We start from the raw sequence: 13,768 nt of genomic DNA, 5'->3' as shown, positions 1-13,768 counted from the left end.
AAAATATCATATTCTGAAGAAAATGATTTAGTGACACTTAGAATATATTCATTAATATTCCCCTATAGTATATGTGCTGCTAAAGTGAGCGCCATTGTTAATATCATTACAAATCTTGTTTGGGGCAAAGTAATTTTAGGATCTCAAGAAGAAAACAGTGGCAGTTTATCTGAATAGTATATATGACATCAAAAGCTATGCAATATCTATCAACTCTCTTTACAATTGCCTGAATGTTCTTAACCTGAGAGTCTTTGAACCGTTAGAGGAGTTATAGATGAACTATAAGGGGTGTGTGATTTCTTTGATACAGCACACAAATTTTTCTATGTAAAAAGTTTGTGTGTTATCTTTTTGGACTGGAAAAAGCTTTTATCAGCTTCTTGAAAAGATGTGTGTCTCAAAAATTATGATCATAAAAATAAGAACATAAGTACTAATATATAACTGGCTTCTTGTATTCCCCAATACCTTATGGAAATCTATTGTGTATTGTTTTTATTGTTAAGAAAGAGCAAATACGAAAGGTCACTGAAGGGTCATACATTCAAAATTCAGTAGTAAATAACAAACAGGTTATGCATTTTTTAGAATCTTATCTAAATAATTTAATGTATTTATTGAACTACATGGCTTTGGATACTTGAAAATCTGTAAAAAGACCAAATTAGTATTGCCTATAACTTTTCCTAGATTTATGAAATCTGAAAATTTGAACTTGGTTTTCAATTTGATATAAATTGTATTTTATCTGTCCAAATTATGTTTTATGGTTTTGTATGGATCTGTTATTGATATTTACACATAGGAAACCAAAAGCTAGAAAAAAAACACATTTTTCATCAATCTGAGAAAGAATCAACTTGATGAGTGTATTAGTTTCCTACGGCTACCACAAACACCACAAACTGGGGGATTAAAACAAAAATAATTTTTTCACATTTTGGGGGGCCAGAGTGGGATATCAGTGTGTCAGCAAGGCCACATTCTCTCTGAAGGATATAGGGGAGAATGTTTCCTTGTCTCCAGCTTCTGGTGGCTCCTGGTGTTTCTTAGTTTCGAGTGACAAAATTCTAATTTCTGCTTTCATCTTTACAAAAGCCTTCTTCCCGTGTGCCTCTGTTTGTCTTCTCCTTTTCTGTCTCTTAGAAGGATACTTGTCATTAGATTTAGGGCCCACCCTAATCTAGGATGATTTTATCTTGAGATCTTTACCTTTATTACATTTGCAAAGACTCTTATTCCATATAAGGTCACATTCTGAGGTTCAGGTGGACATGTTTTGAGAGGACACTACTCAGTTCATACAGCGAGTATCACTTTATTGAAGAAGACAGGCGACTTGGAAAAGGGATTTATGAGAACCACAAACCTGAACTCTCTTGAGAAGACATTCACAGTATCTTTGCTTTTAGTGTTTCTATATTGATGAATATTTTACAATTTTTACAGTATTGCAAAATATATGACACTGTGATTTGTAGTCCACAATTTAAGTACTGTGACTTTTATGCACATACATTTCATATTATGTTCCAAATCTGCTACATTAGGACATAAGATATTTCTGGGGCATGGGCTGTATTATATGGTGAGAGGAGCATGTCATATCATGGGAGGGATATATATATATAGTTAAGATTTCTCTTTTCCTGATTCTTCTTTTCCTCAATTAGGAGTCAAGATTTTCTCAAAAGAAAGATATCAATTCCACAGGTTTGGTTTTTTTTACTAATCGAGTGGCCATGGAACAACAGGGAAGCATCCATGCTTTTTAAATTATAGATTTAGAGTGAGAGCAAGAAAGGATTTCCATCTATTTCCCTGATTAATAAGAACTGCCCAATTTGAGAGCAAGCATTAGTTATCTAAATGTGGGCTCAAGCAGAATTCCCTTTGACTTGAAAGTTTAGAGCTTAGTTTTAGGGCAGTTTGTAACTCTCTGTGAGCAGTGGGGTAGAGAAGCAGAAACAGCCAGAAAGTTACTACAGAAAATGAGAGCAGTTGATTATAATCTACTATTATATGTAGATTTTAAATACTTTTAAAAGAGAAAGAACTTTTTTATTGTTCAAAACCCAGGTAGAGAAATTGTTCTGCTTATCTCATTGCTTTGAAGCAATGAATACTTATACTCATTAAGAACAAAATTAAAAAAAAAGAACAAAATTTAATATGTCGATTCATAGAACTGAGTTAAGAAAGAGTATCAGATTACAGTATCAAAATGTAAATTCCATGTCAGCAGTTACCATTTATTATTCAATTTTGTGCCCTGATTTTGTCAGTTGCTCAAATAAATATTTGTTGACTGAGCTCTGTTGGTTTTTCTCCTCTCCATACTGGAAACTTCTTGTAGGTAGTCAGTCTGTCTTTCCTTTTATCTTTAGACTTAGCATACTGTTTGGTCTTCAGTCAAGGTTTGATCTTTTTATTTTAATGAGTTAATGACTGAAAGTGCTAGTCATTTTAGCAATACCTGACATTGAATCAATTCAGTAAACTATTTTCTTCCTTTCTGTTTAGCATTAGTAGAGATAAATCATGATTTTGCTTATTGGCACTATTACCCATGTATTAATCCCTTAACATGCTTAAATCTTATTAAGCATGCCAAAGGGCTATTGTTTATATAATAGTATGCTGATGTTTATCATAATAGAATTTAAAACTGAGAATTTCTTAAAAATCTGTATTTATGAAATTCATTTAAAAATAACAAAAACAGTATCTATTAACATAAATGACAGTTTTATGAAAACAAAAGGAAAAACAAAAACAAAAAAATTACTAGGAATGGCATTGTTTTCCTTTTTCTTGTTCTGGATTTTTGAGCCAAGAATTTTCTCTATTACCCAGATTTTAAGTCAACACTGACTCTTTCTGTTAATCAGCAAACATGCCCGATTATAGCAGCCACTCAGGAAATACTATCAAATAAATGTTCAGGTTTTTCCCCATCCTTAAAATGAAATCCCTTTCTGTTTCACATAGCATCTACCATTGAAGAACAGTTGATTGACTCTAAATTTCAAAAGTGTCTTTATTTAATGAGTTTTGGTCTCTATTAAGACAAATTCCTCCTTCATTTTGTTCTTTTTAAATTCAATGATGTCAAAGAGGCAATGGGCCAGTCTATATAGGGTATTTGTAGGTCATATAAGGAGGGCTTTGAGTTGGGAAGCAAATGGAAAGTTTTGAGTAATGACATGATTTATCTGGCATCTTAAAAGCATCACTTGGCTTGTGGAGAAGCAAGGAACAAAGCAGAGAGACCACTTAAGAAGCATTGCAACAATTTAGGCAAGCAATGGTAATGAGAGAGAAATCAGTGCAATTCCACTTAAAATCCTGTTGGGATTTATCAAGGGGCTTGATAAGCTTATTCTAAGAAATATATAGAAGAACAAAGATCCAAAAATAGTAAAAGTAGGCTTGAAGGAAACAACACATTTACTGAAGTTTCCTCCTAATTCACTGCTCTTTTTTTTTCAGCCTCCTCTTTTGGATCATTCCTTCTTCCCACCCACTGCATTGATAGGAACTTTGCTTCTTCATTATCCACTCTGGTTCCTACATGATCAGTTTCTTCCTCCCTGCTGTATCATATCTATCACCTTACAAAGATGATATAGAATCTCCTGTCTTTTAAAAAGAAGAGAAAGGAAGGGAGGAAGAGAGGGAGGGAGGCAAAGAAGGAAGGAAGGGAGGAAGGAGGGAAGGGAGGAAAAAAGGAAGGAAGGAAGGAAGGAAAGAAGGAAGCAAGGAAAGAAGGACACTTCCTAGTGGTGTGATAGATAGATATTAAATCCATGTGGCCTGCCTGGGTGATTCAGTCAGTTAAGCAGCTGCCTTTAGCTCAGGTCATGATGCCAGGGTCCTGAGATGGAGCCCTGCTTAGAGCCTCACATAGGGTTCCCTGCTCCCTGTTCAGCAGGGAGCTGCTTCTCCTGCTCCATCTCCTCCTCCCCCTGGCTTGTGCTCTCTCTCTTTCTCTTGCTCTCTCACTCTCTCAAATGAATAAATAAAATCTTTAAAAAAATTTTTTTTAAAGAAATTAACGTCATGGTCACTGGCCTTATGAAGTTATCCTTGAGTCCTCTGTATCTTTCACACTCAAGTCCATTCTATCAATAAATCTTGCTCAACTCTCACAATATATATCTAGAATCCTACTACTTTTGACTTTCTGAACTGTTTTCACCTGATTCTTACCCTTATCACCTGCCTGTGCCAATGCCCTCTAATGGCTTCTTACCTCATTCAGAGTAAAAGTCAAAATTCTTATGAGCTATAAAATCCTGCAGGATGACATTCTGCCCCTCTGACCTTTCCTCTCAGACCTCATCTCCTTGCTCTCTCTCTAGCTCACTCCTTCCCAGGACTTGGCCTCCTAGCTACTTCTCAAATATGACTTACATACATGCTGTCACCTGAGAGTCTTTGCACTGGCTCTACCCTCTGTCTGGAGAGCTCTTGCTTCCAATATCTTGTTTTTTGTTTTTTTGTTTTTTTTTTCCTGAAGTGTCTCATTGAGGCCTTCCTTAATCACCCTATTTAAGATTAAGCACCCTCCAATCATACCCTTATTCCTCTTTCCTGCTTCATTTTTCTGCAAGGACCTTAACACCCTCCAACAAAATGTATACTCACAATATTGCTTATTTTCCATCTCTCCCCTCCCACTAGAACATAAGCTCCATGAGGGGATGAATTTTTGTTGGTTTTATTCACTGCTGTATCCTTAGCATAGAAATAGTTTGATAAATGTTAAATGAATGTTCAGAGCTCATGTTTTAGCAGGAAAAATAAGCACTAAGCAACTAATTAATTAACAATTAATTATAATTATAAATACAGTGAAAACTATCAAGAAAAAGAATGTACTGGGAGAGTATTAACAAGATGTGTAATCTTGTTTGAGAGGGGATCAGGGAAGGCTTCTCTTAAAAGTCAAATGTATGTTGAAGTCAGAATGTTAGGTTCGCTACATAAGGAGAAGGGAGAGGAGCCATTTAAAGTAATTAAACTACTGGGAAAATTGGTGATAGGAAATCAATAGTAAAGAATGTTTTCAATTTAAAATCAAACAAATTATGATTTCTGTATCTCTGAGGAGTTTGAAGATAATAGGAAATCAGCTGTCCTGGATGAATTTATTTATCTAAAGCAGGTATAGGAATAGGAGCATGTGATCACTTGAAGCAATTTTTTTTTAAAGATTTTATTTATTTATTCATTCATGAGAGACACAGAAAGAGAGAGAGAAGCAGGGACACAGGCAGAGGGAGAAGCAGGCTCCATGGAGGGAGCCAGACTTGGGACTGGATCCCGGGTCTCCAGGATCACACCCTGGGCTGAAGGCGGTGCTAAACCACTGAGCCACCCAGGCTGCCCGAAGCAATTTTTTAAATTAAGAGATCAACTCAAAGATTTCCAAACAGTTGCTATTAGCAGGCAAGAGTAAAGTAGTTAAACTCTTGGTGGGATTAAAAACATTTGCAATTCTTAAATGTTCAGATTGGGTCTCATGGCCATATAAAACTCTTTAGAGGTAGATAGATAGCTGAGCTATAAACTCAGCGGCCTGTCGAAGGGAAATCAGTGTTGTCAATATTTTTAAAAAATTTATCTTTCCCAAGATACAACTAAACCATTAATATTTCTTTCGTGTCTTCACTTGATCCTGAACAAAGACTATATATTTATCACACCAATGATCTTTTGTGAAAAGTTCTTGCCTGGGAAGTAAAGAAAAAGCCTTTGAAAATAATGGTTATCTCTTCTTCAGCAGTCTAGATTCAGTATCAAGCCAGAAACTAAAACAAATGGCCTAAAAGTAGAATAGAATATTTGAAAGCACAATTTCCCTGGGAATTCTGGAATATGTGGTCACTGTAATATATAGCTCAGCATAAATAATAATTTAATAGTCCCAAGCATGAAATATTTGTTCCATTTCATATTATATGGAATACAAAAAGCATCAGAAATATTTATAGTTAGTATAGATTTATTTTCCATTTATCTTTATTTTTACTTTCCTCATTTGCTGTGTTAAGTATATGGTTCTTCTGTGTGTTAGTCAGAAGAGATTAAGTTATGCTGTAGGAGTAACCACCTAAAATCTCAGTGGTTTAAAACAATGAGGATTTCTTTCTGGCATGCTGTGTGTCTATCATGAGTTGGCAGAGGGGTTCAGCTCATTATAGTCACTCAGGCACCCGAGCCCATAGCAACTCCATCTCAACTTGCATTTTCTCAGTTATTATAGCAGACAAAAGGCAATGTATTAACTTATACACTGATTATCATTAATTTCCATTTGACAGTGACATATGTACACCTGAGTGGGACATACCTAACCCCAATATCAAGGAAGGCAAAGAAAGAAATCTTACCCTATGTCTAGAAGAAACATAAGTTCTGTCAATAGCTTAAGTGACTACCACAGGGTGCTGTGTGTATGTATGTAAATGTAATTCACCTTGAATGGAAATATGCTTGCTACACTGTATAGATAAGACATATATCAAGAGAATACTAATTTATAACTTCATTATTATTTAAAAATTAAAACAAAGTAAACCTTTTTAATTGCTTTATATGTTCCAGGGTATAAATATTGCTAAAATTTTTAATATATTCTATAAATCTTATTTCTATTTTTAAGCAAGGGCTTCTTGGAAAGTTTGACTTACTCACACATAATATATAACCTTTACCAAACCTGAATGCTTTTTTTTCTAAAAAAAGATTTTATTTATTTATTCATGAGAGACACAGAATGAGAGAGAGAGAGGCAGAGACACAGGCAGAGGGAGAAGCAGGCTCCATGCAGGGAGCCTGACGTGGGACTTGACCCCGGGTCTCCAGGACCAGGCCCTGGGCTGAAGGCGGCGCTAAACCGCTGAGCCACCCGGGCTGCCCCAAACCTGAATGCTTTAAAAAAAATTTTTTTTTTAAAGATTTTATTTATTTATTCATGAGAGACAGAGAGAGAAAGGCAGAGACACAGGCAGAGGGAGAAGCAAGCTCCATGCGGGGAGCCTGATGCAGAACGGATTCTGGGACTCCAGGATCACACCCTGGGCCAAAGACAGGCACTAAACCAATGAGCCACCCAGAAATCCCCCAAACTTGAATGCTTAATTCTAGTTTAATGAGCTTCTCTTCTTACTCCTTTCCCTTTCTCTTACTCTTGCCTCCAGAAATTTCAATATTCATTCTAGCATTCTAAGAAAAAAATATATATCTGTATGCATTCATAGAATAAAGTAAATTATAATAGTTTTAAGTTAAAAACTTCTTCATTTAGAGCTACCTATTTCTTTAAATTGTTATAGTCACATTTAAGATAACTGGGAAGTGAAAACACTGAACACATTAAGATTTTATAATTACTTTTTTTATCTTTTATTTATTGTTTTTATCTTGTCCTCCTATAGGTATTTCATGATGTTGCTTACAAAGCTAAAGATCGCAATGACTTGGTATCAGGAATTGATGAATTTTTGGATCAGGTTACTGTTCTCCCTCCTGGAGAATGGGATCCAAGCATTCGAATAGAGCCTCCCAAAAATGTTCCTTCCCAGGTATGTTTATTTGAAAATCCTCTTAAAAATCCCATCTTTTGTTGTCTTTTACATGCATGCACTGAAATAGTATAACTCATTCAAAAGGTTCAAAATGATTTAAATTATAACCTCTGTGATATTGTAATTTATAATTATAAATATATATTTGGCATTCATTCCCTTTTTGGCACAGAGCTCCTAAACCCCTTGAAATTTCCTACAAGAGGAGAGCAACAAAGATGTCTTTGTTATGTTAATTTGGCGACTTCTGGTACTCCCCACAGGATGGGGGCTGGTGGCCAGTGGAGGCAACTGTGTGATTAGAAGGTTGGAACTTTTAGGGAGTGAAAGGGCTGGAAATTGAGTTCAGTCACCAGTGGCCAATGGCTTAATCAATCATGCCTATGTAATGAAGCCTCCATGAAATCCCAGAAGGACAGGGAAAAGAGAGCTTCCAGGTTGGTGAATATGTGGAGACTGGAGAGAGTAGCACATATGGAAAGGGTGTGGAGGCTCCTGCCCTTTCCCCATACCTTGCCCTGTGCATCTTCCTACTGGCTGTGTTTTTCTGAGTTACATGCTTTTATAATAAACCAATAATCTGGAAGTAAAATGTTTCCCTGAGTTCTCTGAGCAGCTCTAGCAAATTAATCGAACCTGAGGAGGGGGTCATGGGAACCTCTGAACCACTCACTCAGAAGCTCACTTAGCAACCTGGGGAGTGGGATGGGAGCAGTCTTGAAGGAGTGAACCCTCAACCCTGGAATCTGATGCTGCCTCCCATCAAATGGTGTCAGAATTAAGTTGGATGGTAGCATTGTTTGTTGGTATGAGGAACCCCTTGTTCTCCCCACATTGGAATTGGTACCAGGACCTATATAACATCTCAGAAGCCAGGGGCATGAAGTTACAGAGTCTTTCTTGATGATATCCAACACACCTCACTGAGAAATTTGGTATATTAATGATATGCCACTAAATCAAATGGTCCCACATGCCTGGAAAAATTTTAAACCCACTTTAAAACATATTATACTGGAGGAAAATTAAAATCGTAATGAAAGTGTAAAATATGGCTTGAGAATTATCCCACTACTATCCTTCCATATTTTGATATAACTCTTTGAAATTGGCAATTATTAAGAAAATTCAACCTACTGCCCAGATATGGGGCTCCCTCCACCATGCTTCTTGTGGGGTTACTGGCATCTTCTTCCTCTCTGTTCCACCTCTCTTGTCTCTGGAGCGTGGAGTAGGATCCCTGATCTAGGAATTAAAGATCTAATTTTGCTGTGTGTCCAGATTTTCTTACTGCTTACTCTTCTTACTTTAATTATTTCTGTGAATACCTCATGGCTTAATTCATTTAAATCTTTCTGAGTGTATCTAAAAGAAAAAGAGAAGAACGAGAAAAGGAAAAACTTGTCACAAAGAATAAATAAATAAATAAATAAATAAATAAATAAATAAATAAATAAATAAAAACAAGGAGCACAGGGTGAAAAGGTCAGTAGATACATATAGAGAGTGTTCTAAACCTCACCAGGAGATGAAATTGAGAGAACTGGAAAGAGTGCTTTTATCAGATGATGGGTGAAACCTGGAAGTTAAACAATGCTCATTAACTAGGGGGTGATGAAGATTTAGTCAGATATCTTTTGAAACATCAGAGAAGCTGCAGAGACTCAATGTGCCTAAGCCCTTTTTTTTTCTTTTTTGAGAGTGAGAGAGCACATATATGCCTGCATGTGAGTGGGGGGAGGGACTAAGGGGAGGGAGAGGCTCCCCACTCAGCCCAGAGCCCCAGTGGGGGGCTGCGTCTCAGAACCCTGAGATCATGATCTGAGCAGAAATCAAGAGTCAGTCGCTTAACCGAACTGAGCCACCCACATGCTCCAACCTGAGTCCTTAACCAGAGGTTCACCATCTGCTGAACAGTCTACACAGAAGGAGCTTCTTGATCTACCTGAAGAATCTTCCTGAAACAGCTGAAGAAGTAGTTATTACTTTCTAATGTCCAAGTGGGTCCTGAGAAGAAAGTTTGTTTAGTCTTGGAGTTCACAGGTCTTATCTGACTGGATGATGAAAATCAGGTACCACACATCTCTATACAGCCTTTCTACTTCCTTCGCAGAAGGTTCCCGGAAGTGGAAGAAGGCTGGTCCCTGAGAGATATAGGAATAACTGCGGATACTATACTCAGTGTGAAAGAGAATGAGCAGAGCAACTAATTAAGAAATGAGAACTACCTGTTCTACATAAAATCCTTTATGCCATGACCTTACAGAACACTAAAGAATTCACATTAAATCATGCGGTACTTTGAGCTCAAGGCAATAGCAGTCTAATGTTGAACATGGGAACATGTGGATATATAAAGGATTGGAAAAGGATTGTTCTCTCCATATAATAGTTGTTGGAATGTGCCATCTTATAATGTACCAAATGAAAACTAGTTAAAAATATATACAGTAAGGCACTCAGTAATTTATATTTTTCCTAGCTGATATCATTTATCACTGTTGAAGGACAAAGTCATATGACCTTGTTTTCTGCCTCTTTAGTCCACCTTGCCACACTAAACATTTCACTATTCAGTCAAACTCTTTAATGTTTAGTAAGTAGAAATGAATGTTTTTATATAGAAATGTCTATATATGTGGAAATTAAACTTTTAAGATGTTTCAAAGCTCTTTAATGCTTTAAAGTTCTTTTTGATATCCCATAAAGACTTAGTATCCAAAATATATAAAGAACTTATAAAACTCAATACCCAAAAACCAAATAATCCAATTAAAAATGGACAGAGGACATGAACAGACATTTCGCCAAAGAAGACATCCAGATGGCAAACAGACACATGAAAAGATGCTCAATATTACTCATCATCAGGGAAATGCAAATGAAAACCACAGTGAGGTTCACCTCATACCTGTCAGAATGGATAAAATAAAAAACAAGAAACAGCGGGTGTTGGCAAGGATGTGGAGAAAAATGATCCTCTTGCACTGTTGGTAGGGATGCAAACTGGTGCAGCCACTGGGGAAAACAGTATGGAGGGTTCTCAAAAAGTTAAACGTGGAACCATCCTTTGGTCCAGGAGTCACACTACTGTGTATTTATCCAGAGAATACAAGAACAGGAGTCACACTACTGGGTATTTATCCAAAGAATACAAGAACACTAATTCAAAGGTATACATGCACCACTATGTTTATAGCAGCATTATTTAAAATAGTCAAAAAAAAAAGAAAAAAAATAGTCAAGATATGAAAGCAGCCTAAATGTCCATCGATTGATGAATGGATAAAGAAGAGGTGGTATACATACAATGGAATATTAGCCATAAAAAGACTGGAATCTTGCCATTTGCCACATGGGTGGAGCTAGAGAGTAGAATGCTAAGCAAAATAAGTCAGCCAGAGAAAGACAAATACCATTCAATTTCACTCATATGTGGAATTTAAGAAGCAAAACAAATGAGTAAAGGAAAAAAGAGAGAGACAAACAAACAGACTCTTAACTATTGAGAACAAACTGATGGTTACCTGAGGGGAGGTGGGTGGGGAGATGGTGAAATAGATGCTGAGGATTAAGGAATGTACTTGTCATGATAAGCACCAGTTGATTAAAATAAAAACTTTTTTAAAAATTTAAATAAATAAAGTTCTTTTTGATAAGTGTATGTTGTTTATGTAACTAATGTCAAAATTTATTTAATTCTGCCTTGCATTAAATTGGAATATATACAGGTTCCAGGTGGATCAATATTTTTAAAGATAAAACAGTGAAAAAATTTAAAAAAGGAAAATTCAAAGACATGGCTTGATCATATTATATAGAAAATTCCCATTACTGCTAATCATATTTAGGATTGAGAATAATTTTTTAATTATGATTCATAGGTATTACCTTGGTGTAGACATATGGTATAAAACTTTTAACAATTTTGCCTATAATTTCAATCATTATGTAATTGAGAAAGGTAAAAATAAAGATTGCCGCTATTTTGAGGGGTCATTTATTTTTTATTTTTTTTATTTTTTTGAGGGGTCATTCTTTAACTGTAGGCCCAACTGTGTTGAGATTGGTGGCCAAATGTTTGTTAAGCCCACTCATTCATATTGCCACCTCTGTTCCTACTGAATATGCCTCCCGAAATCCTCCCAGTTGTCATCTACTTAGCCTTGTCTTGGGCTCTTGTCTCGGTGGAGTCCAACCCGTCAGACTCTTCTGCTGTAGTTGACTCAGCCCTGGACGTAGTAGTTTTCCTGGTTAGCCAGAGGTGGGCAAATGAACGTGTGTACCATTCAGTTATGAGTATTTAAAAAGGCAGCTCAATCTCACTATCCATTTAAGAAATATGTACTGATGTTGTTTGTATTTCTGTATTTTCATTCTGAAGTCATTTCATAATTATTAGAGATAATATGATTTCCTTTTCTCAACAATTACAATTTTCTGATTCTATACCTACAGCCACATAATTTCAATTGATCTACTACCAAAATAAAAGAAGTTGCTTAAAGAGTAATTTTTAGGGTAACCGGTGGACGTATTTTTGTACTTGTAAACATCTTTGCACTTACAATATTAGAAAAGGCACTATAATGCCTCCTGAGGTAATAAGAAACTCTTTAATTGATGTTATTTGGAAAAATTCTGTGAAAATATTAATACATTGAGAGTGAGACTTTCAAAGTCACTTGTTAACACCATTTAGTTTTTTAAACATTAAAACTTAAGTCAGGGGATCCCTGGGTGGCGCAGCGGTTTGGCGCCTGCCTTTGGCCCAGGGCGCGATCCTGGAGACCCGGGATCGAATCCCACATCGGGCTCCCGGTGCATGGAGCCTGCTTTTCCCTCTGCCTGTGTCTCTGCCTCTCTCTCTCTCTCTGTGACTATCATAAATAAATAAAAATTAAAAAAAAATAAAGCTTAAGTCAAACATTTTTTAAAACATCTTGCCTTTGAGGAATGATATTTTTGAAGCAAGTTGAGGCCTGGGAGCTCTCTATTTTTAAAATTATTTTTATGAGACTCTTTAAAATCAGGATTAATTATTGGATTCTGAGTATTAAGAGGCAGTAGTAAAAGGAACATTGAATTAGGAATCAAGGCACTTGGGTTCTGCTATGCTTCTTTACAACATTAGTATTTTTTAAATGTATGTTGTAATTGAATAACAGATACTATGAACTATGTTTTATTTCGTTAAATGAAGCAAGATAAATTAAAAGATATTAATCACTCTGACTTCATACTCATTCAAATACTATTTTCCCCCATGGGATAATTTCTGTGGTTTTTACGTTCTTTTGAAATCTTTTGAAACAGATTTTTTTTTTTTTTTGAGAGAGAGAGAACACATATGCGTGGAGGTGGGGACAGAGGGAGAAGGAGATGCTAGGCTCCATCTCACAACCCTGAGATCATGACCTGAGCCAAAAATCAAGAGTCAGATTCTTAACTGACTGAGCCACCCAGGGACCCCATAAATCACAGATCTTTAAACACTTTTTCCTCTCAGTTAAGAGAGGAATAGCTAGTCCCCTCAAAGGGTAACCTTGAAAATATTCTTTGGAACTTTATACTGGTCATTATGATCACTCCCTTTTGTAGACCCTAAACTTCACTTTTCTCTCATGCCTTTTACTCGCTTGTTGAAACCACAACCCTGTGTGAATCCAATTCTTGGTTCTGCATTGATGCAGCTCAGTATAGCTGAAGGAAAAGATAACTACACTGACTGATTTTATTAATTCATGGCCACATACCTCAAGTGGGCCCTTGATGTTGCAAGTTCATCATGCTGTACTCCCCTAGTCCATGCATTCTCTCTAGATGACTATTTCACACGTTTTCTCTCCTCAGATCTTTAGCACATCCTTCCTGACTCTCACGTTCCGATTTTAACTTGCTTCCCACTTTCCTGAGAAATTTGAAATGATCAAAAGAGAACTGCCATAGATTCCTACTACCACGCATATCTGCCTACCAGCATCTGCACCCACACAGTCTGCCTTCCCATGTATTACTGATGGAGAATTAGCCAAAGTTAGCATCCTACCTTAGCACCAGATCCCATCTCTTCAAACCTACTCAAAGACATTATGCCACCAGTTTTCCTCTTTCTCTCCTATGTCATCATTTCTTCTGTTCTGAGTTTTTAAATTTTTATTCGCATGCAA

At 36.4% G+C, this 13,768-nt stretch overlaps 1 protein-coding gene across 2 annotated transcripts in view; it reads left to right on the top strand.

Moving 5' to 3' along the window:
- Window positions 1–13,768, top strand: part of SLC4A10 (solute carrier family 4 member 10) — a 295,619-nt gene that overhangs the window by 193,272 nt on the left and 88,579 nt on the right. For both annotated transcript variants that reach the window (XM_055308530.1, XM_055308531.1), the window contains one exon: window positions 7,449–7,595. In XM_055308530.1, the coding sequence (XP_055164505.1) occupies window positions 7,449–7,595 (147 nt within the window). The remainder of the gene's footprint in view (window positions 1–7,448; window positions 7,596–13,768) is intronic.

The sequence above is a fragment of the Nyctereutes procyonoides genome, unplaced genomic scaffold, assembly GCF_905146905.1.
Source record: "Nyctereutes procyonoides isolate TBG_1078 unplaced genomic scaffold, NYPRO_anot_genome, whole genome shotgun sequence".
NCBI classification, from domain to species: domain Eukaryota; kingdom Metazoa; phylum Chordata; class Mammalia; order Carnivora; family Canidae; genus Nyctereutes; species Nyctereutes procyonoides.
The sequence above is the reverse complement of the archived record's forward strand: the minus strand, read 5'-3'. Positions and strand labels throughout refer to the sequence as shown.